The sequence below is a fragment of the Engraulis encrasicolus genome, chromosome 15 (assembly GCF_034702125.1).
Source record: "Engraulis encrasicolus isolate BLACKSEA-1 chromosome 15, IST_EnEncr_1.0, whole genome shotgun sequence".
Lineage (NCBI taxonomy): Eukaryota > Metazoa > Chordata > Actinopteri > Clupeiformes > Engraulidae > Engraulis > Engraulis encrasicolus.
Genome location: NC_085871.1, coordinates 4,762,873 through 4,790,563, shown reverse-complemented (window position 1 = coordinate 4,790,563; position 27,691 = coordinate 4,762,873). Strand labels below are relative to the sequence as shown.

Below are 27,691 nucleotides of genomic sequence, written 5' to 3'. Positions count from 1 at the left end.
CAATCTGTGCACGGCTGGTTCTGTGATAATGTTGATCCAATATTGAAATAGCTATGCTCCTGTGTCCATTTACATGCGTGTTTGTAAAATTGCTCCCCAGCTTCAGTATATCTAGGCCTAGACTGGTTTAGCAGCTCAGGGTTCTAGGCCACATAAGCTGCTTTCTGACATCCGGAATTTCCTGGACTGTATAGCTTTTCCCTGGATTTATGTGTCCCTTTGCTGAAACTAGAGTCAAAAGTGGACATGGTCCAAGCTGACTTGAAAGAACAGAACCACTAAACTAAAGAAAAATATCGGTAGCAACCGGAGTTCCCAAGCTTTTTGTTTTGCTTCAGGATGAATATTGGTCATGCTCCATTCATGGTCAACTTCCATTTAAATGCAAACCTTTTCTGAAAAAATGCCTGCAAGCTCCCAGTGTGACAATATCTAAGGATTTTTGATGGAGATAGAAAACTGTACATCTCAGGAGTATGTCTAACTTACATCCAGATGGGGATCTCTTCTCCTGTCTTTTATTTCTCCTGCAGCTCATTTACAGTGGACATCTCCAGTGGGCTGGAACATCTCACGGAATCACTACATTCAAGAACCAGAAATTGAAGATGGTAATGCTCTAGAATCTTCTGTAGAAAAGGACATAGAACACTGAGCAAATTGTACTCAAAAACCCTCCATTAAAATTAACACTTCTTCTCTCTCTCTCTCTCTCTCTCTCTCTCTCTCTCTCTCTCTCTCTCTCTCTCTCTCTCTCTCTCTCTCTCTCTCTCTCTCTCTCTCTCTCTCTCTCTCTCTCACTCTCTCTCTCTCTCTCTCGGCACGAGTGGGCATCTCCTCTCCAGACAGCCAGAGAATGGAGTCATGAGATAGGAAATGAATAGTCTGTCTGCTCTTCGATGAGAGTAATTGAGTGTGTGGGAACAAAAGGCCAGGAGCATTATTTTTTTAACACAAAGCCCGGGGAACCATCCTCCCCCTCTCCCCTCCTCTCGTAACCTCTCCTTTCCCCTTCTCTCCTATCCAAACCTCTCCTCTTCTCTCCCATCCCCTCCTCTCCTCGCCTAGCCTCTCCTCCCCCATTCCCTCCTCTCCTCTCAAACCTCTCCTCTCCTCTCCTCCCCCATCCCCTCCTCTCCTGTCCAAACCTCTCCGCCCCCCCCATCCCCTCCACTCCTTATCAGATCAGATCAGATCATTGCACTGATGAGCAAACTCAGAGTCAGTCTGGTATGGCATGCCTGTGTGGCTGTGTCTCACTGATGCCAACATTCAATGTGTGTGTGTGTGTGTGTGTCTGTGTGTGTGTATGTGTGTGTGTGTGTGTGTGTGTGTGTGTGTGTGTGTGTGTGTGTGTGTGTGTGTGTGTGTGTGTGTGTCTGTGTGTCTGTGTGTCTGTGTGCATGTGTGCGTGTGTGCGTGTGTGTGTAGTGTGTAGTGTGTGTGTCTGTGTGTGTGGTTGATGTGATTGAGATATAGACATGTATTTTATAGATTGACCAGGGATGGGAGTAGCTAGCTGGCTGGATGGTTGGCTGACTGTCAGATGAACATTCCCCTCAGGGACAGCATGGGACAGATCAGAGCAGCCATCCATATGTGCATCAGCTCGGCTCAGTTCGGCTCAGGACACAGCTTGTGTGCAAAGGAGCGGCACTAACAATCACCGTCCGTTCGTTCGTTCGTTTGGCCACAAAGACATGGCCCGCGGCGCCTAGCAAGTAGCTAGTGCTAATTCTAGACACACACAGTTCGCACACACATGCCACACACACACACACACACACACACACACACACACACACACACAGGTCCTTGATCTGACAAACTAGGAGTCAGGCAGACAGACAGACACAGGGAGCCAGAAGGGGAGGCAGGGAGATGACGGGAGACAAGGTTGGCAGGCAGTGGGGAAGCAGACCAAATATGACGAGGGTGTGAAAACCGCTTTCTGCCGTCAACCTGAGAAATATTCACCCTGCAGCTGAGACACCAAAGGGATTCTGTGATGTGAACTGAGGGGTTGTTTTGCTCCCTCACAGGAAGTGTAGTGTCATGACTCTACTTCACAAGGAGGGCATCAACACAGTGCACCCATACCCATACCTACTATGACTATAGGACGATGACAAGCTGTCTTTAGCACACATTAAAGGGAATGAACTGGCAGAGCAAAGATGAGAGGGGGTGAGGAAAACAGAGGGGTGAAAGAAAGAAAGAAAGAAAGAAAGAAAGAAAGAAAGAAAGAAAGAAAGAAAGAAAGAAAGAAAGAAAGAAAGAAAGAACCGGTAAGGAAACGAGACACAAGAATGAGCCAGGGATAAAGAAATGAGAGAACATGATAATATTTCCCCACAGCAAAAAAAAGAAAAAGAAGGGAAAAAAAACTAAAGAGAGAGATTAGAGGAGGGGAAAGAGACAGCAGCTCCAACTACATCCTATCCACGTTGCAATCAGGGCCACGGATAGTTTTGGCCAGAGACCCTAGACAAAGTCATCTGAAGCAAAGAAAGGCCCCGCTCACCCAACACATGCACTGAGGACCCCACTCTTCCTGGGCCCCCCCCCTCTGTCGGCTTCCCTGTCTGCAATTGCTGCCTCTCTCCAAACTTCTAGTCTTCACCATAATGATAATCTCTTAAGTCTGCCTCGAGCCTTGTCAACTGACAGCCATCAGCTAGAAACACGGCCCTCATGGCCTCCCGGCCGGCTGCAAACACAAAGGGTGGGTTGTCTCTGGTCTGAAGGACCTCCAGGGCAGGACTGGTAATCTGGCAAACAAGGCATTTTCCTGGTGGGCCAGGCTGATAGTCCTCAGGGGCCAATGCTTTAGCTTTTTGTTGCTTTTTTGCTTGCTTGTTTCAATTTTTTCTCTTAACAGACCGGCCCACAATTTATATGGTGTGGGCCAAGTGTATCCGTAGCCTCTTAGTGAAGATAGGGTCGCCGGCGGGCCTATTAACTATTTGCTGAAAATACTCAACTACATCATAACAACATTGCTATGACAGTGCCAAGAGCCTTAAGTAACAGATTAAGACATAGCCATTACAGTTTTGGTGACAGTAAAGTTATAACATAGGTTCTGCGCTAAGGGGTATAGGAACAATGGACTGAGCCCATCATAATTATATATGGTGCATGCCACAAATGCCTAGGCCGTTTTTAGACTTCACCAGCCCTGAGGACATCACCATCCTCACACACAGAACCAAGTCAAATTACTCCCTCCCCTCGTTACCAGTCACATGTGGCCTTGTGACACAAGGTTCGACGTTACGTCATAGCTTTATTCAATATCTTGGCAAAAAGCACAATTCACAGGTAATTACCTCATTCGAAATTGGGATTTTGAATTTGAAATATCCTCCCCCAAAAGTTGCTCTGCCTAAGAAGGTTGACAGTTGGAAAACTTAACTGTGTTCTCCACAGAGGTGTGGCGTGGCACAGAGGAAAGAGGCCACAAACAACAGGAAAGGACGGGAGTTAGTATGACTTGTACCCACCAGTGTAGTGTCACAAGAGCAGATGCTCATTTCCTTCTCCTCCACATGTTTCACTGGGTACATTCCATTATCTTAACTCCCGTCCTCTAAGCTATTTGTGCTTGTGGCCTCAGGCTTCGTTTCCCCGCTGTCAGCTTAATCACAACACCTATTGGGGGTCTATTCCCCATTCAACATACCGACTGCAAATAAGAAAGTGACCTTTGAATTGCACTTTTGCGAGATATTGAATCAAAACTTCTGTCGTCAATGAAGTCATGCGACGCCATCAGGAAGCGACAAGCACAACCAAGGGAGTTGGGATAATGGAAAGGACTCAGTGTTGCTGCACAGGATCATATCCTCGTTTCCTTGTCCTCTACATGTTAACCATCAAATCAGGGTCACAAATTCAATCATGCATGGTCAAAACCTAGTTCAAAACGTAGTAGTTCAAGTAGGCCCCAGTCGTGGCTCAAACGGTTAGGGCATTGACTGTTACGCCGGGGCCCCGGGTTCGATTCCGGCTGACTCTGAAGTCATTTCCTGATCATCCCCCATCATCTCTCTCTCCCACTCGCTTCCTGACACCATCTCACACTGTTCAATCAAATAAAGCCATAATAAAAGCCCCTACAAAATAAAATAAAAAAACACAAGTTCAAGTAAAGGCAAAGAGGAACAGCACACCGGTAAGCTCCCTTTAATCCATTTTCTTATTGCAATGACGTTTCAGGAGTGGTGGCCCGAAAGGCCACTGCAATAACATTGTATTTGCTGCAATTGGATTAAGAGTGAGCTCATCATCTGTGTGTGGTTCATCTTTGTCTTTACTTCTGCCGTTCTGTCGTTTGCTTATCTGGATGGCGGGTCACGGCTAAACCATTAACCCAATCCTGTGTCCTCCCCTCCTCCCTTCCTTTACCTCCTGGACAGTCCTATTTGCCAGAGAGGGCATCCATTCCTAGCTAAACACAACATTCGCCCAAACTACGCCCTGAAGATATGGGCCGAAACGCGTAGGTATTGTAGACAGACAAAAAGTATAAAAATTGAAGCCTTGAGTCCCGCAAATTTCCTCTACCTTCCACATGGTTGCACTAACTGTTGTAAAACTCAACTAAGCTTATGCCTTATTGTTGCTTTTGACTCTCTTCTTCATATATCGGAGTATATTCTGTACCGTGTCTCGCTTTAGATGTCCAAGTTTGCAAAATCATCAAAAACGCAACCTAGTCTAACGCTAAACATAAGTTACCTTCCTAGCTAGGCCATGGCTTCTCAAAACAATCTCTGCCCAGCCAAACCCATTAAAAAAGTAGCACAACAACAGACAAATGGTGGTGACAGTTTAAGTCAGTGTGTTTACAAACCTGTCCTGAACTATGCTCTAATATATTGTCATCTTCCAGGTATGTGTGAATGGTTTCTTGCTGCCCCTTAAAAGAAAAAAGAAAAAAAAAATGTTTCCGGGCCCTTTGTTCATTTAGTGTACCGGTACTTAAACTTAACGTCACTACTGTTTGTTTCACTGTCAGTCGTAGTGCACTATGGTGATGGTGGCTGCCAAACCTGTACTGGGACTGGGAGGGTGTGAGGATGAAGGGATCGGCCAAGCTAAGAATAACCCAAAGCAGTGGGACACACACACACACACCTACAGTAGACTGCTAAAACATACGTGAAGCCTCTGCCACAGTCAAATTTCCCCATGACAAGAGTGCTATTCCCCATAGGGAATGAGTCAACAGTTAACATATTTGGGCATCCAGGACAGCACCGCTTTTGGCTTCAGAAGGGAGCTCCAAACGCTAGCTCTCTGATTGGCAAGCTGTCAGCAGCCGAGAGCTGTGGGAGATAATGCAGTTTTGTTCCACACAAACAGAGCAGAGGTAGTTAGCCACTGGCCTCCTGCTTCTCGATCCTCACAACACCAATGGGCCTTTTACATGAAGTCACTTAGGTGAAGTTTAACCAAAGCGACTAAGGTTTTTTTTAAAAAGGGTATTTATTGGTTACAGTCTCTGAGGCAATGTGGGTGCCTTGCTCAAGGGCTCTTCAGCAATGGATGGAGGTGTAGGGTAAGGGTGGGATTCGTACCTGCAACCCTCTGATGTTAAGACCACCTCCCTAACCATTAGGCCACGCCACGGCTGCCCCTTTCTCGTGTTATGTTAGACACGTTTGAGTGCAATGCATTTGAAGAAGACAGAAGTTGCATTACCTGCTGTCACTGTTTTCTGTAGATTTCTGCCTGAAACTGTCATCTGTACTTGCTTCACTTCAAAACTGAACTTTTTGACATCATCACGCGAAGGCTAATGTTCACCATCTTGGTGATGTGAGCAGTGATGAGCAATATGGATTCACATACCTGCATACCTTGAAATGTCTTTTTGAGTAGCAACTTATGGCAGAAATTCACAGAGAAGATGTGGTTGACACAGTGCGGCACCATGGCAAAGCAACGGGCCCACCGGCATGGCATTTTGCATCTCTTAGACTGTAATTTCCTGCATTTTGACACATTTTAACGTCCTGTGTCCAGTTTCAGCTTAATACGGAACCTGCACATTTATCACTAAATACGGGACAACTTGGAACTTCCACAGGAACTTTTGAGGGGCATGCAATCATTACGGAGTCACCACAATGGGTGATTCTCACAAAATCGGACATATGAGATGGCACGAACCATTGTGGGGAACGAGTAAATGCTATCTAATTCAGAATAAATGGCTTATATACATATAAGCATGGGCTATCAGGGAAATAATAAAAGGAGAACAATATTATTATTTTAAATATATATTTTTTACAATTTATTGTGAAATTCTCAGTACCGCAACGCGTCCTTTGCTAAATTTTGACTCTTAAAGTGTAAATATTTTATATTTTTAATAAAGAAAGAAGTCAGAACTTAGATGCATCTTATAAACTAAATAGTGACAGTGAATACATAAGTAGTTTTAGGAATTCATTCGCAGAAGAGGAGAAAATATTAAGAAAAACAACTTTGGTCAACTTTGGCAAAGACCAAAATTCTCAGCCTCCGCAACATTTTTAAGCATCATTTAAAACCAGAAGTAACAGAAAAAAACAAGTAATTTTGTATGGGGGGATTCCTGTTACCATAACACCCAAGATGGCTACCAAGATGGCTCTTCATTCTATATCTCTCCAGATAAATGTTCACAATTTGGTTGCCAAGGTGCCTACACAACTTTTTGTTTCTCATTACCGATACACAACATTTTCATTGTTAAAATAATGTATATTTTGTTCTCTTTTGGTAATTATTTAGTCTTTTTAAGTCTTAATACAAATATCTAACAAAAGTTATCCAGACATCAAGGTGCCCTCCACAAAGATCAAAGAAGCTTAAGGTCACTCACACTCCGCAACACTTTTTCTCATACACCGCAATGGTTTTTCTCAGCTCCGCAATGGTTTTTCTCATATACCGCAATGGTTTCTCATACTCCGCAACAGTTTTCTCATACTCCGCAACAACTGAACTAAGTTGTGGTGGAAAAGGCAAAATATTCACAGAAGTGAATTAAGTGACTAAAATACAATAAAGTACAATATTTCTACATTTTCCCCAACAGTTGAGGGTTAGGACACCAGGAGGGAGCCTGCCAAGGAACTAAATCAGTGCAAGATCACCACTATTCTCATTACCGCAACACATATTTATTTGCAATTTGTTTTAATGTTGCAAAACTATATTTAGTTTGTAATTGTATTAGGATAAATAGTAGTTCTTCATATTTCATCTGTAGTAAAATCTATATAGGTACATGATGTTTTAGTTAAATAGCCTAAAAACAAGGCTCCCACTTATGAAACTTGTTGCGGTAATGAGAAAAATCACAATAATAGAAAACAAAATTAAAATACAAAATACAGTATTTCTGTGTTCTATACACCTCTGAGTACTTATGTTAGTAACATTCCTGTGAAATTCCAAAAAAATGTGATTTACTAATATTTTTTCTATTGTGATGTCATGTTGCGGTACTGAGAATTTTGGTGCTCTGGCCGATTAAAATGACACTAAATATTCAGAAAAAATATGATTTCATGACAAAAAAATATGTTTTCAACTATTTCAGACCTCCATCTTGCAAAACCAAGAGGAAAATTGAATTTAAATGTCTTTTCAAAATTTTGAGGTTTGGTCCATTTGGAACTTGGTTTTCGTGAGAATCACCACAATGAATACAGTACCACACATTTGGTCCAGATACGCCATAAATGATCAGAGTCAAAACCAAGACAGTCCTTAATTTAGGTGGAGTTCATTATTCATTGCTCATACAGTACACCAACTGTACATCTGGATGAAGTACAGTATGTGGTCCTAATGTGTGTGTGTGTGTGTGTGTGTGTGTGTGTGTGTGTGTGTGTGTGTGTGTGTGTGTGTGTGTGTGTGTGTGTGTGTGTGTGTACGATCCTCTCCCTAACTCCCACCCACCCCGCCCTGCATCCCCATCGCAGCCCAGCCCGACCCCAAGCGTGTGAGTGTGGGCCCCCAGCAGGAGGTGCCTTCTGTCCAGCAGAAGGTAGACACGGTAAGCCCTCCCTCCCCCGCAGAGCCACCCAGGCCAGCAAGCCAGCCAGCCAGAAACAGGGCAGCCAGGGACAGGGGTATGAGGGGAGAGGCCGCGGCGGCAGCATAGGGCATGAATGGAGGAGTGAGGAGTAAGGAGTGAGGGGGACTGAGCCGGGGCGGGCAAGTAGGGCTGTGGCCTCTGGGCCCCTAGGGTTGGTGGTGTGGGCCCTATCTGGACCTTGGAAGGCCATGGAGGCCCAGTCAGTGTTTTTCCCTGGAGCCCCGTGTCTCACCACTGGGACTGTGAGATCCAGGCTGAGAGGCCTGTGAGAGGTCAAGACCCAGCAGATTTACCCAGGCACCACCACTACTAGGCACTCCTCCCGCCAGCCAGCCAGCCAGCCAGCCAGCCAGCTAGCCAGCTAAAGGGTGCTGGGGGAGGGGCAGGACTCAAGGAGAGGAGAGGAAGCAACTCAGGGCACGACCAGCCAGGCACAGTGGATGGAAGGGAGATGAGGTGTGTGTGTGTGTGTGTGTGTGTGTGTGTGTGTGTGTGTGTGTGTGTGTGTGTGTGTGTGTGTGTGTGTGTGTGTCTAAAATGAAACTAAAATGAAGGATTTTGGAGTGGGGGTAGGGTAACCTAGACATGATAAGCTTAAACTACCCGTGGATTGGATTCAGTCAGGTGTGACCAGCATTTGTTAAGATGCGACTCAGGACAACAGCGGAGGGTTCATCAACCATTGGTAGGCCGAGGCTTGTGCCTGTTCTGCCAATCTGCCAATCTTACACGGACCAGGACCAGTTTACTAGCGTTTGGTGTCTTCTGCACACACCAGATCAGAGTTCCCTGAGGTGGATCCCAACTGTGTTTGTGGATCCCAACTGCGTGTGTGCGTAGTGCGTGTAGGGCATGGTTGGGGTGGGGAGTAATAAGCAGAGGAAATTCCAGGATGGATGGAGACAATGCCCCCACTGTGTCCTGGTTTTTGGATGGATTGGGTGTCATTCTTGGAGGCTTGTTTGGAAAAGACTAAAAAATTAAGATGTCCGGCACCACCAAGCCCACTCCACCATCACCCTGTCACGCACACACACACGCACGAGCGCAAACACACACACACACACACACACACACACACACACACACACACACACACACACACACACACACACACACACACACACACACACACACACACACACACACACACACACAAAGACAATAAGCCTTTCACGGACAGTCTTTGAGATACAACATGAAAAGACATTCTGGCCCACTGAAGAAAAACCAACACGTCCTAATCACAGTCTCACTGTGGTAGAAGGTTCAGGAGTCCAACCTGCATCCTGTCACTCATGGCACATGTAGTCAACTCAGCTCATAATAATAACACAATTATATAGCATTATATCACTCAACACCCTTTCCTGCATGGGATAGTATTACAGTCACTGGACAGTAAATGGTTTCGAGAGTGTCCAAATTGAAATAGATTAAATCAGCGCGGGGGGGGGGGGGTCAACGGTTTCCCTCTGAGGTCCAACTTTTGCACAGCACAGCTCAAACCAATAGTCCTTCAAAGCAGACTTCGACCAGGCTTTCCTTCACTGTGTCATTCAAGGAGGGGTGGGGTAGGGAGCCAGACTCACGGGACATTAGTCAAACCATACGGCCTGGACTGTGGCACCAGTAGGCCTACACTAGCCAAGGAAACGTGATACTGTACCTGACACTCAAACACGGTCAATAATACAGCCCAGAAGGGCCGCAGGACTCAATGTCCAGGCCTGTATCATTTCGCAGATGATCAAAAAGATAGCAAACCTTCAAACCACCCAGCTACTCAACTGGATGAGACCTTGGAAATCATAATATTATACGACCGCAGGGAGCACATATGTGTCAACAAAAACTACGTAGAAGGATGCCGTGTAGGGAATATAATCGAATTATTGCATTCTTCGTTGATTCGCAACTTCAGTGCAGTGCAGGGATAAGAGAACGAATGGCAACCAAAGGAGAATGGAGTGTTGTATTCACATTGTTTGAGTCAGACACGCTTCAATATCTAGTTCTTGATGCCACCACAGCAACTAGCCAGCATCAGCTGTCTTGTGTTAGCTGTTGAGACTACAGGATGAATGGCAAGTTGCTAGTTATTAGCTAAACATTGTGATCACATGCTGCAAGCTGCCTTGCACATTTGACAAGTCGGGCGGCTTTGTGCTCACCTTTGCGCTGAATAGTTTCCCTTTAATGCGAGATTGATTAACCTGCTATCAGATTAAATGCTACACCACGTACAGTCTACGGCCGATGTCAATTTCAGTTGGCTAGCAACTTACCCTTGAATAGATCCACGGTCAGTAACATAAACGTCAGCTCGAGGTGTGCAGTCTTTTCCCCTGAAATACTCCGTAAAATCGATGAGGAAGGATGAATTTGCCGTTTGATTTGATAGCTAGCAGTACGGGTGGCAGTTTCTCTAGTCACCAAGAGTCACCGTGCGTAAGATGCTGGTTACAGTAACTAGGGGGGGCAGAATAGGATACGTGTATTCGCCCTGCCTTCTGTCACACCTGCCGCTTTTCTCCCTGCTCGGGTGGCTTGCTTGTGGGTGGGGACAACCCTTCCGAAGGCGCATGCGCATTCATTTTTTCCACAAACACGCTTTTATTTCTAGAGCGTATTCTAATTTCTCTGCTTTTATCCAGGGCAGCGGCGGCGTCTGACAAAATATCTAACAAGGATCTGTCTTTTGGGATAACCCCATAAAATAAACGTGTGGATATTTTCATTTCCATTACAAAAAATATGATTATGATTATGAATATCAATCATGTCTAGTTTGTGTGCGAGTACTTTTTCCACAAATACACGCACACGCACATGCACATATGCACACACACACAGCACTGTCCACCCCCACATCTTACACATACACACACACACACACACACACACACACACACACACACACACACACACACACACACACACACACACACACACCCGCACCAATGGATCTGCACTGTGACTGCACCTGCACTACCCCACAAGAGCATGTGCGCGTGCGCGCCGGCACACACACACACACACACACACACCAGTACATATGGAACTACACTATTTTACTACTTTGTGACTGCACGTGCACTACCCCACAAGTACACACACGCGCGCATGCACATACGTACGCACGCACGCACGCACGCACACACACACACATACACACACATATCCCCACCACTTTTTCCACAAATACACGCATACTCACATGTGCACACGCACAGCACTGTCTCCACCCCCACATCTTACACACACACACACACACACACACCCGCACCAATGGATCTGCACTGTGACTGCACCTGCACCAGTTACTGCACAAGTGCATGCGTGCGTGCGCGCGGGCGCACACACACACACACACACACACACACACACACACACACACACACACACACCAGTACATATGGAACTACACTATTTTACTACTTTGTGACTGCACGTGCACTACCCCACAAGTACACACACACGCGCGCGCACACACACACACACGCACACACGCACACGCGCACACACACACACACACACACACACACACACACACACACACACACACACAGGACATGGTGGCCTACTGCACCATGGGACTGCACCTTACCTGAGCTACCTCAGTCCTTCAATAACAAGAACTGCCTTGATCCTGCAACATACACCAGCGCTGTTTGCTGCCCCCCCCCCCCCCCCCCATTGAAGAAAGAACCACATTACCCTTTCCCTATGAACTGCACTATGTGACTTTGCACCATCCTGCACTACCTCACTTGAACAATAAGACAATACAACATGCTGCTTACAATTCTGCTACTCCAATCTTACCACTTTTGTATTTAACTATTATTATTATTTATGGTTACTATTGATACTGTCACTATTATTGTTGTCTGATTATTGTAATGTCTTCCATTCTATTTTTATCCTACCTTTTTGTCTACATGTTAAATGTTCAATGTTACATGTTCATTTATATTAATTACTTGTTACCAGTCCATCACTGTTACCTGTCCTGTCTTGCACTTTATGTCAGTCTGTAAAATGTCAGTCCTGTGTATGTCTATGTCTTGCCATGGTATAGAGAGAGAAACGTAATTTCATTTTCCTTGTATGAGGCATATGAAGAAAGTAACAATAAAAGCTGACTTGACTTGACTTGATAGCAAAAATAGTGCAGCCTACCTAGACAAATAGTCATATTAATGTCCCCACCACTTTCCAAACCAACCTACACCTTTGCCTACAGGATAGTCTGGATTTTACGCAATAGTTGATAGGCCTACAGCCTACTGGTCTGGACCGAATAGATCATAGCCTATAAATTGTCCACTGTTTTCATCCAAAACTCAATGGGTTAATATTCCAACGAGATTTAGGATTCATCTGGACAACAGCGCCACCCTGCGTTGATCTGGTTAAAACATGTCTGACGGCCACAATAAGGTCCTGTATGCAACTATTTATTTATTTATTCACTTACTTACTTACTTATTTACTAAGGCCAACTTATGTATTATCGTGTAATGCCAGTTGTTGCATTCAAATCCCCGTTTGTATAGGCCTACATGGCCGTCTAGTTTTGGGTTGTGTTCAAGGGTATGCTATCGTAGGCCTAGGCCTATGTTTTTTTTCTGAAGGGTTATGTGGATAGCCTAAATCATGTCGATATGCGGCCAAATTATGTTGGTATTGGCTACGGGCGCTAAAGGGCAGACCGCAGCATCGCGCGTGGAACTTGCGCACCATGCTTGTGTAGGCCCCCCTAGCCCAAACATTTAGGGCAAAACGTTCATTCCAGCAGCCTATTCCATGTGGTAATATCAGTATCGCACTCCATACGACAACAACGATTATATTAGTGTATTTTGCAATATTCGAAGGTTTTGAAATTAAACCTGTCCATGATGCTGCAGAATGTTTCATTTTGGGTATGATCCTTGCGCATTTGGCACCGCTGATGGCCTATGCCTTGTTTAGCCCTAGGCTTACTTGTTATAACTATAGTTTATAACATGAATGCTTGACAATTCAAAATAAACGAGAAAGGCCCCGAGTGTGTTGGATTCAGAAAATGCGCAGACATAGCCTATCTATCCAGTTTCATTTTGACGCACACTCCCCCACGCGCACTGTAGGCGAGGTAGTTCTACGACATTACCAGTAAAGTGCCCGCAGGTGTACGTCGTAGTCCTAGCATACGCAGCACGCTGGTATTTGCATAGTTCTAGCGCAACGAGGAAGTTACAGGAAGGTCTACTTAACTCTGAACCTCATCTCGCGGTGCGCTCATAGCCACAGTCCCGTAGATTCTGCGAAGATATGTGTGGTGTTGCGCTGTATGGTTACCCTCAAAGCGAATCATGGACAGATAGTTAATCGGTTTTACCCAGACGTGGGATGTGATAATGGTCTATAATATTCCGTGTCAGACGAACTCCGCAACGATGTTTTTGTCCAGTTTATTCTTCATGCTGATTTCTGGAATATATGGCCTCGAAATTCTGAAACTTCCCCGTAACTGTAGCCAGCCGGTAAGTGTGTAGGCCTACTCGCATTGGATTTTTAATGAACATTGCCTAGTTCAACTAGCCTGTGATGTTTGTGGCTGCTGAATTAAAACGCATCGAATTCTGGAAAGTTTCTGGGAAGATCGAATAGTTAAGCATGAGTGATTTGACACCTGAGGTGGACGCGGGCGGACCGCGGACAATGCATAGACCTTATGGCTACTACTATGAGAAATCTGGTTTCAATTTGTTTTCTCTTGTGTTCTTTTTAGGAACTGAGTTGCAGAGTCGAGACAGGTAAATAGGCTACACTCCACGAATTCTTTATTACCATTTTGTCGACTTAACGAAGGCAATTTGACTCGAAGTCCATAGGCTATATAGAGAGTGGTTTCTTCAAACGAACTCAAAACTTCAACATAAACTTCTCTCTAACCTTTCAGATAACTGCTTGGATGAGGTCTGGCTTACCGACAGCATGTATACTCCGACATCGCCGAGGGATTTGGAGGTGAAGGTGGACGTGAGTAAAGATGCGAATGGGGATCTGCACCCAGTGATTTTGGCGCAATGGAAAGCGAGAGACGACGGTAAGCGTGATCAGTCTGTTGTTGTTGTTTATTATGAAGGCGCAATTACCATCTAGACTAGGGCTCTGTCATTTTAATTTCTCATATAATTGTCTTTCAACAGGGAGCATTCGGTTTCTAAAGGGTGCGGAGCTGTCTGTGTTGCACCTGGGTACCAATCAGCGCATCTGTTTAAAATACATTTTCCTGGAAAAATTTCCTAGGATGAAGAAGAACATAAGTGAACTGGTGAGGAAAGTGGTGAGGAAAGACAGTATAGTGGCCTAATTTGTAATCAGACTTGCCTACACAGTAAAAAAAATACCAGTGTTATTTCAGCTCTGCAAGAGTTTAAATCAACTCCATTTCAGATGACATTTGGTCCCACTCAAAAATGCTGATAATTTTACTCTTTGATTAGTGTAAACTTTTCAAAGTTAAGTCCAGTACCAGGAGCAGAGCGTTGAAGGTTATTGTTGAAATTACGCTGGCCATCTGCAAAATTTTACACTGACTTAGGACTCCACTATTGGAGTAATTTGACTCTCCACAGTGTTATATGCTATCTGGAGTTAGACTAGCCTGTACAAGTTTACTTTAGAATATTAACGTTTCATTTTTTTACTGTGTACTCGTCCCAAAATCTCCCTAAGTGTTTTCAGTCTTGTAATCCATTTCAGCTTTTAGAAATGTCTTCAAGATGATGACTATGTTTTGTTGTGCTTTTGTGCGTATTTACTTTATTTACTTTATGTAGGCTATTTTACGTCTTACTCATCCCAAAATCTCCCTCCCTCAGTGGTCCTTTACATCCGACCCAGTGATTGTGGTTCCTGATGAGCAGTACCATGTGGCTGTCGCCAGTCTGCCCAAGCCAAACTATTTACACAGCTACGACAAGGTGGAGCAGAGAATCCCTGTTAAAGGTAGAGCCATCGTGTACAGTAGTGTGTGTGATTAGGGGCGGACAAGCTGGATTGAGATTATGAAAATTGTTTGGGGGTTGCTGTAGGGCACCCGTATCATATATGTGGGACGCTGGTTCGAGTATGGGCAGGGTCATTTCCCAACTGTACCCCATCTCTCTCTCCCCACTGCTTTCCTCTCACATCTTTGCTATCCTTTCGGCACATCCTTTCATATTCTTTCAGAGTAAAGTCACAAAAAGCCCAGAAAAAATACTTTAAAAAAGCTATTCCTTCTGTTTGTGCTGCAAACACATGTGATTTCAATTATTAGCTTGTTAACCTGGCTGAAGGGGTGTGGTAATTAGTATCACCTCACCTGGTTTATTGAATTGGCTGAATAAGATATGTGGCAGGGTTTTTGCTTTGTGCACCCGGGATGTCCGCCCATGTTTGAGATCAGGACATAAGTGATATAGTGATGCCGTAGTGGTTGAAATGTTTAGACTGTGCATGTTATTGTTTGCAGTCTTGGTAATGCATTTAGGTTTGCGTTAAGAAATCTCCTCAAGACTGTGACTATGTTTTATTGTGCTTTATACCGTGCTTATTAACGTGTGTATTATGTTGTGTGTTTTAGGCTGTGATGATCCACAAATCCAGAGAGCCAAAATATGTGTGGATAGAGGTAAGGGTTCCTAAAACAGCTGTCCTATTTTCAGACCATTACAGGGCAAGCACCACGTTTACAGGACACCAGCATATGAAGAGAATCGTTGCAACATGACTTAATCCATTTTGGAACATTTTGAGAAATTTACATTTTTGTTTTTGGCATTGCAGTGCATTGCAAATGCATTTTTATGTAGGTTGAATAGGATATGTTCTTAAAATATTTGAATGGCAAGAATTCACACATAGATGAAAGGACGTCTGAACAGTCGTTTCCAATCATAAAATGCAAAAGTAAAAAATGGTGTTTGAGTCATTTGCAATGAAACTGTTCATATTTAATACGCATTTAGAACATGTCATTGTATAATAAGTTTACAAATGTACAAATTTCAGGAATGTGGTGGAATGGGTGGCTGTTTCACTCTGTCTTTTGTTTGTTTACATACGTTTCAGTTTTGAGTGATCTGCACGATGCACAATAAGTCGAAGTCCATGTCAAAGAAAGCATTATTGACAGATATGACTAGTAGCAAGACGCATGGCAATTAATGTATTCACTGGAAGGATTACAGGCAGACTTGCATACAATAAAACATATTTAAATATTTCCTATCATGGAAAAATTATAACATCTTTAGCCCTCTTTTGTAAGTAGCTTTGGATTAAAAAAACATATTTTTTTCTAAGTGCAGTGCAACTCATGTAGTATACACAGCCAATGTAATAGAAGTAAAACCAGAGGTCTATAAAGTTAAAAAGATACTCTGATGCAACTAGTTGGGTTACTTTACTGATGACACTAGTTATTCCACTGTACCAAATGAGGTTGATACATTTTACATTAGTATTTCCACGCCTCAGAGTAAAACATAACTTTGTCAAATTCCAACCATTTTGGGCACCAACACAGGATACCAGTGGCATCCCAACATCAGCCTGAGCAAGGCGGAGGGCCAGGGGACTGTCACCCTGGGCTTTGTCCCCGCTGAACTCCGCTCAGACCCCTACCGCGTCACCCTGCAGTGTGGGAAGAGCAAGAGTGATCCACAGGACGTGTCAAAGGTACTGGTAATGTGTCGAAAATTCCATCAGATCATTATGTAGATTGTGTGTACATTGTTACACACACACACACACACACACACACACACACACACACACACACACACACACACACACACACACACACACACACACACACACACACACACACACACACACACACACAAATAAACAAAAGCATCATAGCATTATGGTATGCATACTGTACAGATCTGAGACAGGCAGATTGCAGATACATTGATTTCTCTGAATCAGTATCACTTTTTACACAGAAAGCAGTTAGTTAAAATCTATAGTGTTGGGTGCTCAAGCAAGTTAGGCCTACTTTGATATAGGCCTATAGCAAAGCAGAGAGAGAGAGAGAGAGAGAGAGAGAGAGAGAGAGAGAGAGAGAGAGAGAGAGAGAGAGAGAGAGAGAGAGAGAGAGAGAGAGAGAGAGAGAGAGAGAGAGAGAGAGAGAGAGAGAGCAGGCACATCCTGTCTTCCATGTCAGCAGAAAGCTAACTTTTGTGAGGTGTGTTTACCTTTGTACTGGAGATCTTATCAGAGTGAAGCGAGAGGATCCCTACTGTAACAACAACAGCTACTGCACTCATTCCACTTCCTGTTGTGCTAAAAAGCCTGTAAAGACAAGACATCAAGAGACATGGCGTCTAACGACATCAAAAACTAAACGTAAATGTGTGTTGAGCACCAAGCAGATTATCAAATTCTTGAATTCGCAAGATTTCACTGCAAAGACAATGACCATTCCACGGCTAATTCCCAGAATTCTTTTTGCAAGACTAGTGGTATTTCGTTCTTTAGCCCATACTTACCGACATGGCCAAACATATACAGAGGTGTATATCGTAAAGAAAAAGTACTCTTACTGTGTATGTACCTCATTAGGTACAGTGGAATAACTGGTGTAGAAATGATGAAAGATCATGTACTAGTGCTGCATCAGTAGGTCTAATTCTACCTCTACTTCATACACCTCTGAAAAAATATATAATGATTTTAATTTTGTGATAGGATTCTATATTGATTTATATATATATATAAAAAGTTCATTCTGATGTATCCAGTTTGAGACCTGCCTGCCAACATATTTCACATACCAGCCTAATTGGTTGATGTACCATCACGTGTATACTCGTTAGGAATGTCTGTGTGAAAATGAAGTCATTAAAAGTCATTAAAAGGCATTGATCATCTATCTTTTGTACGAAAAGAGATGTATTTAGAAAGTGGGGCACCCTTTTCACTGATTCAAGCTTTTTGCCCAGGTCACCAGCACTGATTTCTCCAGTGTATGTTCGTACCCTTGAGTAACATTTAAAGTTTACCTGACTTCTTGATCAGTCTTGCACACAAAACCCACCACCTCACATCACCCAAAAACGAATTATGAAGGGAATATGCATGCTGCTCAAAACGTCATACTGAAAGAATGAGAAACAGGAGCCTGGTGCTGCAGACTTCATGTTTGTTGTTCCAGTTTACTTTATTTAGTTAATTAGCCAATGGTACTGAGACGGATGTGTGTGTGTTTTTCTTAGCTCAACATTGCACACAAAATCTCACCTGTGAGTCACTGCATGCTAATATGGTTCTTAACAGTAGCTGTGTGTTTGTCTTCCAGGTGACTAACGCGACGCGCCTGACTGTCATTTATGATCTTGCAAAGTTCCCGTCATACTGCTGTGAGTTCACGGTTCAGGTGAGTGTACATCATACACTGTAATATAATGCAATTCGTTCACACCAGACCTCTGGACAATAATATTCAAATCACCGCCCCCAATGAGTGGGTAATTGTCGAATGATGTTTGTCACGGTTTTCCGTCTCTGATTGCAACGGTTTGTCAGAGTCATAGAACAGTCAGTGCTCCACATTTGGTGGCTCCTAAGGGAGATAATACAGAGTGTAGTCTGATTGGTCTTATCTTTATATAGGCCTACTATGCGTTTGTAGATAGGAAAGTTGCTGATCTGAATTGCGAATTGCATAATATATTTGTGAATTGCTGAATTGCATATATTTGTGTGTTGCTATTCTATCCTTGTTGATTTTCTTTAACCGCAGCTTTGTTTTTTGTTTGATTTCACTCCACATTACATGCGCTATAAATAAAAAAAAAACATAATAATTTAGGAGCAAACCTGTTTGAAACCACACTTTAGTGGCCAGCACAGGCCTACTAGCGTTTCTTTTTTCCGTTCTTGTGTGTTTTTAGTGGGTCACTTGTGGTCTGTGTAGCGTTGTGTTGATCTAATGCTTCAGTGTAGATTAGAACATTCAACTGCAACCCGTCTGGTTACATATTCCCTCTGCTTCTGTTTTGATTGGTTACTGAATAATCCATTCACAATGTAGAGGTTAGTGTTTCATTCTGTAGCCAAGGAAACAAGCTAAATGCCACCCAATGGTTAATTTGTTTTGTAAAAATCTAAATGTTGTCACAAAGTTTATCTACAGTCTGCATTGTATCTGTCTGTGGTCTGTCTGTTAGTTTGTTTTAAGTACTTATGTATTCTTCTTTATTTTTGGATGCCTAGATCCAGCCATTTTTTCAGGCATGCGCCAATGACTGCCCTCGAAGAAAACAGTCTTTCAACATATGCCCAGGTAGATAAGTAACTCTCACTCATCAGAGACAATAGAGGACTCTTCCCCAGGTGCTCAGTAATATAATCTGTGCTTTTTGTTTTTCTTTCTGTAGTTACTCCCTCTCCTCCGCCACCAAAACCAGAGAAGTCCCTGATGTTCATTGCCATAGTGGCTGGGCTGGTGTTCACCTGCACACTGGCCTTTTGCTCTGCGTGGGTGTATCTGCACCGCAAGACCAGCCAGAAAGGTGTGTGATTATCATTTCCAGAGAACAAGCTATTGAATAGTGAACTAGTAAGTACTTCCTTGATTCATTTTCAGTCGAACTGTTGTATTGTGTGCTTTACAACACAACAGTGTGGACAAAAAGGAAATATTTAATCCTTCTGTAAAAGTGTGTGACAAAAAAATCACATACCTGTACTGAGAATAAGATATCTGTACTTGTGTTCAAATCATAGTTGTTGTTTTTTTCTCCTTGAGGCACTTTTAGCCTGTGATTAAAGAGTGTGAATAATAATATAGTATAATATAATATAGTATGGTAATAATACTATAATAATATAGTATGTTTTGGTACATTTGTTTTTTGTCTAAAACGTGTGGCCAAGGACAGTAACACATATCAAATTATGATTCTTAAACCCTCTGGTTGTTTTGTATTCCACATGCTGCATTGATAACATCGCCACAGCGTGATTGGCTGTGATCAATTAAAGTTGTCACATTCTCATTGTTGCATTTTAAATTTTGATTCTGACTCCTTGACTCTCACAAGATAAGTGCTCACAATGTTTTGTATTAGTATTATGATCCTGTCCTTGTATGAAAAGTGTGATTAGCCTCATAATGTGCATTTTTACACCAGTGGAACGCTATACTAGTTATTTTTAAATGACTACCATAGTACTACATTATTACGACATTACAGTCTTTAGAAATACATTATGACTTGGTTATAGCCATTCGTAATATGTCATTATCGCTTAGAGTTTAAATGATTCTCACTCTCTCTCAAACTTTCCGGCAGTATTGTATCCCATTCTAATTCCGTTTTCCAATTGTCTTTCTCACAGGAAAAATTCTCCCCCACTTTCTCGCCCCCGTCACGCCGCTGCCCGCCAGCCAGCCGACCTTCAAGCCGCGCACCATCCTCATCATCTACTCGCAGGATCACCGGCTCTACACGGACATCGTGCTGAAGCTGTGCGCCTTCCTGCAGGCCAAGTGTGCCACGGAGGTGGTGGTGGACCTGCTGGACTCAACCTGGCTGGGCACGGTGGGCCGTCTGCCCTGGCTGGAGCAGCAGAGGCGCCGCATCGACAAGGTGGAATATTACCTCCCCATTTTTTAACTGTGTATTACTCCCATTAAGGTCCTTGGTGCTGTGCTTGCACTCTACATCTCACTGTAGGTTTCTACCTGTATGTGTGCGCTTGTATGCATGTGTGTACTTGTATAGTGTATGTGACAATCAGTGGCATGCACAGAGATTTTGGGGGAGCATGTGGAACTACCGACTGCCTTACTAGGCCATAGAGGCCATATTGTATTGGGGCATTATTGTAACATGCTTTGCATCGTGAACCGTTCGTAACTTATCATGGACCACATGACATTGTGACAAAAATGGAAAAAAAAATGTCCAGTAGGGCAAAGGGGCCGGTGCTTTAGCACCACCTCGTCCCTCTCTGTGCACACCTATGGTGACGATAAAGTGCTCTTCCCACCAAGGTTCTGGTGCTGTGTTCGCGCGGCGTGCGCGCCAAGTGGGACGCCATGTGCGGCGTCCAGCATCCAGTGACGCTGCGCGAGGACGTGCGCTCGCCCAACGACGACATGACCACGCCGGCGATCCATCTCATGGCACCCGACCTGCAGCGCGCTGCCTCGCTGGGCAAGTACCTGGTGGCCTACTTCGAGGACATCAGCAGCGAGCACGACGTGCCCTCGCTCTTCCACATCGCCGCCAAGTACGTACAAATACTACAAATATTTGGTAACACTTTACTTATCGCCGGTGTCATATGCGGTGTCATTACAGTGTCATAATAGTCATAGATAAGTCATAAACATTATGTCAATGTCATAAACATATAACCAAATGTCACTTCAGGCCAACAGTCATAAAATGTTTATGACATGGACATACTGTTTATGACACGTGCATGTGCCATGACACTATTATGACACTGTCATGACATGCATTTGACACCGGTGTCAAGTAAAGTGTTACCAAATATTCAGTAACAATTTACAATAGGGTTAACATTTTAGCTACTGATACATGAATAATGACTGTCTGTCTAAGTGACTAATAAGACGTGTTGAGAGCCTACTAGGTCCTCATTACATTTACATCAATAATAAAGGCCTTACAAGGCATTTGTGAATATAAACACATAGTTGATTTTGAACAAATGTCTTGAACAAATGTCTTATAGGTGACTTGTGCGGTTAGGCATGTATTGGTGGCTAACATGTGAACCTTAAAATAAAGTGTTAGCAAATATTCGTTTGTGAGGTGTAGCATGAAATTTGTGTACTTGTGATGAGGAATTTGTGCACTTGTAACCTGTTTGATGTATTTGGAATGCAGAGGGGAAAAAAGTACACAGATAATTTCCATGAGACTTTGAGACCTTTTGAAAAAACACATTTTCCTCTTCATTGGCCATGTTTAAACAACACCTCAAAACACATCTCTTTTTTGAAGGCCTTTGGCTGCTTATTTCCACAAGAAGCATGCACCTACAGTACATACCTACACACCCGCACACACACCTACACAGATACCATGTTAAGCAACTTTGAGTGTTTTAAAAGGAACTATATAAAGCAAAAGTATTATTATTATTATTATTATTATTATTATTATTATTATTATTATTATTATTATTGTTATCTACCTAAGGAAGAAAAATCTGCACTCACAAACTGCGTCTCATTATTTATTTATATTACCACCATGTCCAAAAAGCAAACGCGTTTCGGCTATCAAGCCTTCATCAGTGCGTGAGTTCGGATTTTTCTTCCTTAAAGGGCAACTCCTGTCAATTTCAATGTGCTGTTATATTGCTCACGCTACCCTTGACTTTTCAGTAGCCAGTGACGCCGCAGTTTTTGGCTCAGCCCTTTCCGAGATATGAGCTATTCTAATGGGGGCAACTTTTGTTTACATTTCAAAAAAACATTTTTATTTATTCCCAAAAACATCCAAAAGGTTGTGCAACATCAGCAGACAGCTAGCAAACAGCGATACCTTTTGGGAAAATATTTGGAGTAGGCCTATGTTCATTTTTTTTAAAATGTAAACAAAAGTTGCCCCCATTAGAATAGCTCATATCTCGGAAAGGGCTAGGCCAAAAACTGCGGCGTCACCAGCTACTGACAAGTCAAGGGTAGCGTGAGCAATACAACAGCACATTGAAATTGGCAGGAGTTGCCCTTTAAGTTGATACATTTTATCTCGCACCCAAAGACTTTCGTTTTCCAAGAAGTTGAGCGTGTCCTTTGCCAAAACTATTATTATCTACCCCCATAGATACAGGCTCATGAAGCACTTCGAGGAGCTCATCTTCCGCATCCAGGACATGGAGAAGTACCGGCCAGACTGCGTCAACTGTGTCCAGGGCCTCGGGCCGGACGACTACTTCAGGTGAAGGATTAGTTTAAGTATTAGTATTAGTTTCTAATATTAAAGTTGGTGTTATAGTGATATTCCGTGCCTTTGTTGACATAGGAAAGTGAAGACGTGTGTGTGTGTGTGTGTGTGTGTGTGTGTGTGTGTGTGTGTGTGTGTGTGTGTGTGTGTGTGTGTGTGTGTGTGTGTGTGTGTGTGTGTGTGTGTGTGTGTGTGTTTTTCAGCAAGAGAAGCTGGGCCCGTGCTAACTCCAGCCTGTATTGAGTTGTTTTTTTTTTTTTAATTGGTTACTGTATAATCCCATCACAATGCAGGGGCGTGATTGCCGTTTCAGTACTTAGCCTGGGAACTATTCTCACCAAAAAGTTATTTGTTTTGTAAAAATGAAACTTCTAGCAGACAGAGAGAGAGAGAGAGAGAGAGAGAGAGAGAGAGAGAGAGAGAGAGAGAGAGAGAGAGAATCTGTATACCTTCACCTTGAGCCCCAGGGACATGAACCAACACCCATTAAAATTAAAGCATCAGCTAAGTGAAATGCAGAGGTGTCAAAAGCAAAAAAATAAATTCATAGTGTAAGTGCAACACTCGCACATGATATTACACAGCTGTTGCACCATTTATTCCATTGTATATAATGAGATAGAGAAACTGTTGTTACAGAAGAACACAAGCCCACCACAAACTTCATCCAACCAGCGCAGAGTCAGCTGATACTAAGACAAGTACATAGGCCAACTAGTTACTCAAACAAGTTAGCTGTGGTGGAAGGAAACTGTTTGTTTTTTTCACTTTTACTTTCACTTTTGACACCTCTGGATAAATGTAACAATAAATAAAAATGCTCATACAACATATTTTCTTTTTCCTCTTCTTCTTCTTTTTCTTCTTCTTCTTCTTCTTATTGTTATTATTATTATCTACTGTGCAGGTGCCCCTCGGGTCAAGCGCTGAAGGATGCCGTCGAGACCTTCCGGGACTACCAGCAGCAGCACCCGGACTGGTTCGAAAGGGAGGTCCTGGGCGGCGATGAGGGATTGGGTGACGAAACAGATCCCTTGCTTATGCTCCCCGCTGGTGCCATCCCTCCCATCCTGGAGTGCCAGCCGCTCCTGAACGCAGGCCCTCCCGTGCTGGTCCACGAGGTGGACGTGGTTCCTAACGACCACCCGGCCCAGAGAGTCCACGAGCTGACCCCGGAGATAAACTCAATCGATGCGGGCGGCCCAGTATCCGTGCATGTGCTGGATCTGGACCCGTGGGACCAGCATCTGAACCAGAACCGACCTGGCGAATTGATTAACCCGCCCGTCTATCTGCTGCAACCGGACGTGCACCATCCCCTTGCTGGTGGCGGCGCGGAGAATGTGCCGAGTGTCGTGTGTCGCCACGAGCCACTGGCCGCCAGCACCAGCTACCAGCAGCAGCTCAGGGCCAAACCGGTCGAGCAGGAGGAGGCCAGCGAGCTGTCGCTGACAGACGAGCCGTTCAGAAATGAGGAAGTGCCGCAACCGTCGCTTGCCAGCGTTCCAGCCAGCGTATGCGCGAGTGGGAACGCGACGTACAACAAGCCCTCGCTGCAAGCCCTGCAGAAGCTGCTGTCCCTGCAGCAGTGTCTGACGCCGCTGGATGTGCCTGTCCCTCACGAGCTGACTGTCCAGCCAACGCCCCTGTCCCTGCCCCTGCCCCTGCCCCCGCTTCTCCTACCCCCCGTGCCCACACCACAGGCTCTGGGGAGTCCCTACTCCTCCTGCTCCCTCCACCACCAGCCCCTGGAGCTGGAAGAAGACGAGAGGGGCTACGAGGAGCAACGGGAGGCAGCTGAGGTGGGGTGGGGGCTGGAGGAGGAGGTGGGTGCAGGGGATGGAGATGGACATGGGGAGGTCATGATGGTGGTGGAGAACTTGAGGGAGGTGGGTATGGAGCAGCAGGGGGAGATGCAGGAGGAGGTGATGGTGAGGTTGAAGCCGGAGGAGATGGAGGAGGAGGACTTTGAAAAGAGGCGCTCGCGTGGCTCCGACCAGGGCTACGGGTCAAGGGAGACCCCCACCAGTGACCCCCCACCTTCCTCCTCCACCACCTCCTCCTCCTCTTCCTCCCCTCCGCCCTCCTCTCCCTCTCCCTCTCCCTCTTTGCAAGCGTTGGCAGCCCTCCAGCAGTCTCTGTACTTGGCCAACCCCAGGATGTTGGACTACGACTCTTGGGATAGCGCCTAGCACTGGTGATCAGTCGTACAGCCCCGGCCATCACATTGTGCAGTCTTTGGAAAATATTTTTTGTTGTCTCTGTTGTTTGAACTGTCAAGACAAACTGAATGTGACTTCAATAGGCCGTGAAGTTTTTATAGACAAATGTATCGGAACTAATAGAAATGTATCGCCATCCTCGTCATCATCATTGTCATCATCTCTACAACTCTGGGGCAGTACCAAGCACTGATGATCAGCATTATGTAATGTAGCTGTGAAATCTTTGTACAAAAATTGTTTTATGTTGTGTGTGTTTCTGTTTTTTTTTTTAATAACCTGTTTTCATTCCGAGGCATAGGGCCTTCTGTTTTTGCCTCATGTGTAAATAGCTGTTTGTACATGAATTAACTAATTAAGTGTGTAGGCTCAGAACCATTCACTTGTGAGCAGACATTCCACTTTTTTACATAAAACATAAATATACAGGGGAGTATTCCAACAATACTACAGGGTGTCACAAACATGTACACACTTCCAAATATGATTTCCAAAGTGTAATGGAATTCATAGACATCACTTTATTTTTTTGTCACCGCGCCTATTCTAAAGCCAGTCAACCATGACACCTGCAACAGCCACTGAATTGATAACAGCCATTGGAAATGAATTCACTACCAAAAGATTTGCATTGTCAACGGTGCTTGGACCACAATGGATGCCACTTTGAAAACAGATGGTGACAAAACAGTCTGATGTCTATACATTCTATTTCACATTTTAATTAACACATATTTACAATGATTTAAATTGTGTAGCTTATACATCTTTTCGACACCCTGTAAACTGTATATACCTATACAATTTTATATCATATACATTACGTATACATACCTCTCTACATAAATCAAACAGTTTTTGTGTAAGCATGTTTGTTTATTTTGGATGCCAGTTATTTTTCATAATTTGATTGTACATAGAGTAAGTAGGCTACTTTTTAGAAAATCTTACAGATTTACAGATTCACAATGTTGGACACAGATGATTTACTTTTATTAAGGAAGTGGAACCTGGTGTATTTACTGCCTACAATTCCAAAACAACTGTGTGCATAGACAAAGAAAAATTGAGCCAAAAGTATGTGCGCATCTGTTTTGTTTGTTTTCACATTGAATAAACAGCCAACTTTGAAATAAATACATTGCCACATTCTTTGGTAGGCCTAGGTTTCAGATTACTGTGCTTTCATATGTTCCTCCAATATGGAATCATTATACTGAAAAGTGAATTGTACATATTCTGCCAGATTGTTTCAAAAAATGAAAGAAATAATGGACCTCAAACTTTGGCGTGTTATAAATCAAAATGTCTCCTGGAAATAAGAGCCCTTGGGACAAAAAAGGTGTCTCTTTCATGTGTCAGGTTTTTTTAAAGCCAGCCTACTTTACAAGGTTTGAAATAGACAGACTTTCCACATCAGAGAGCCAGAAATTATACGAGTCATTTACTTAATGCACTGCTGGCCTGCATATTTCCACATCCAGAGAGTAATACATCACAGCACGCTGGTGCACCAAGATGGTGCGTTGTGCTGCGTTCCTTCATAACAATTATTTCAGAGAACAGCCTTTAGGATACTATAAGGCTTGGTAAACAGCATTCCCATTGTAGCTTACATCGGTTTTGTTGCTTTACTTTGCGTTGGACCTCGATGGCCGCTTGATTCCAATTCAGCCATGCGTAACTTTTTAGTTGCAGTTTGGGGGAAATCATTCCACTTCCCAGCAAAGGCCCAAATTTATTCTCCAGGTCGTTGTTATCTGGGTTTATTTATTTTTCCGCCTTTGTCTCTTAAATATGAAAGTATGTTAACAATAATTCAGGCATATCATTGCAAATTGTAGGCATGCCTGCGTCTGTGTGTGCGCGCACGCGTCCACTTGGTTTGAGTTCAAATTGGCGTAATTGAGTGCGCCTTGGCCGACTGATGAAGTCGATCGAAATGCCATTACGCGGCCACGGCAGGGCATCCTTTACGGTTTCATGTTGAATGATGGTGATTCAGAAGAGGGAGAAGTAGAAGCCTCTCAGTAAGTAGGTTAGCCTACTGCTGTTCAGGCACACACATTCAGCTTACAAATAAGGACCTTGTTACAAAGAGGTAGTTTGACAAAGCAACGGAGTTAAGTCGCCATTGTAAAAACAAATGTCAACATAAAACGATATTTCAGAATTACACAGTCAGTCAAAGGCCTGTTGTTATTGTAAGCAGGTTGAATGCCAGAAATGACAGTGCATTTCCACATTATTAAGTTAATTCATGCCTATAGGCAGGAGGGTCGTCGAGTTATTAAAGTAGGCCTAGATGGCATATGTTACTTAATGAGACATTTCAGGATATACAGTTAGGGCCAGAAATATTTGGACAGCAACACAATCATCAT

The 27,691-nt window shown here is 43.7% G+C and overlaps 2 protein-coding genes across 5 annotated transcripts in view; one reads left to right on the top strand and one right to left on the bottom strand.

The window, feature by feature from the left end:
• The window catches only part of rab3ip (RAB3A interacting protein (rabin3)), a 71,441-nt gene extending 60,806 nt beyond the window's left edge, over positions 1 to 10,635 (bottom strand). For all 3 annotated transcript variants that reach the window (XM_063216839.1, XM_063216840.1, XM_063216841.1), the window contains exon 1: positions 10,393 to 10,635. The gene's annotated coding sequence lies outside the window, so the exon portion shown is untranslated. The remainder of the gene's footprint in view (positions 1 to 10,392) is intronic.
• A 2,705-nt stretch (positions 10,636 to 13,340) lies between these two features.
• il17ra1a (interleukin 17 receptor A1a) lies at positions 13,341 to 27,643 on the top strand. Of its 2 annotated transcripts, none has more exons than XM_063216838.1 (14): positions 13,341 to 13,638; positions 13,887 to 13,911; positions 14,058 to 14,204; positions 14,308 to 14,432; positions 14,983 to 15,109; positions 15,729 to 15,776; positions 16,674 to 16,825; positions 18,453 to 18,530; positions 19,370 to 19,439; positions 19,534 to 19,668; positions 20,498 to 20,748; positions 21,156 to 21,394; positions 22,966 to 23,079; positions 23,993 to 27,643. In XM_063216838.1, the coding sequence occupies exons 1-14, from the start codon at positions 13,513 to 13,515 to the stop codon at positions 25,275 to 25,277; spliced, it is 2,922 nt and encodes a 973-aa protein (XP_063072908.1). In that variant the 5' UTR covers positions 13,341 to 13,512; the 3' UTR covers positions 25,278 to 27,643. The 2 variants fall into 2 exon arrangements, with proteins under 2 accessions (XP_063072908.1, XP_063072907.1); XM_063216837.1 differs by having other exon boundaries at positions 14,308 to 14,444.
• Positions 27,644 to 27,691: the final 48 nt, after the last annotated feature.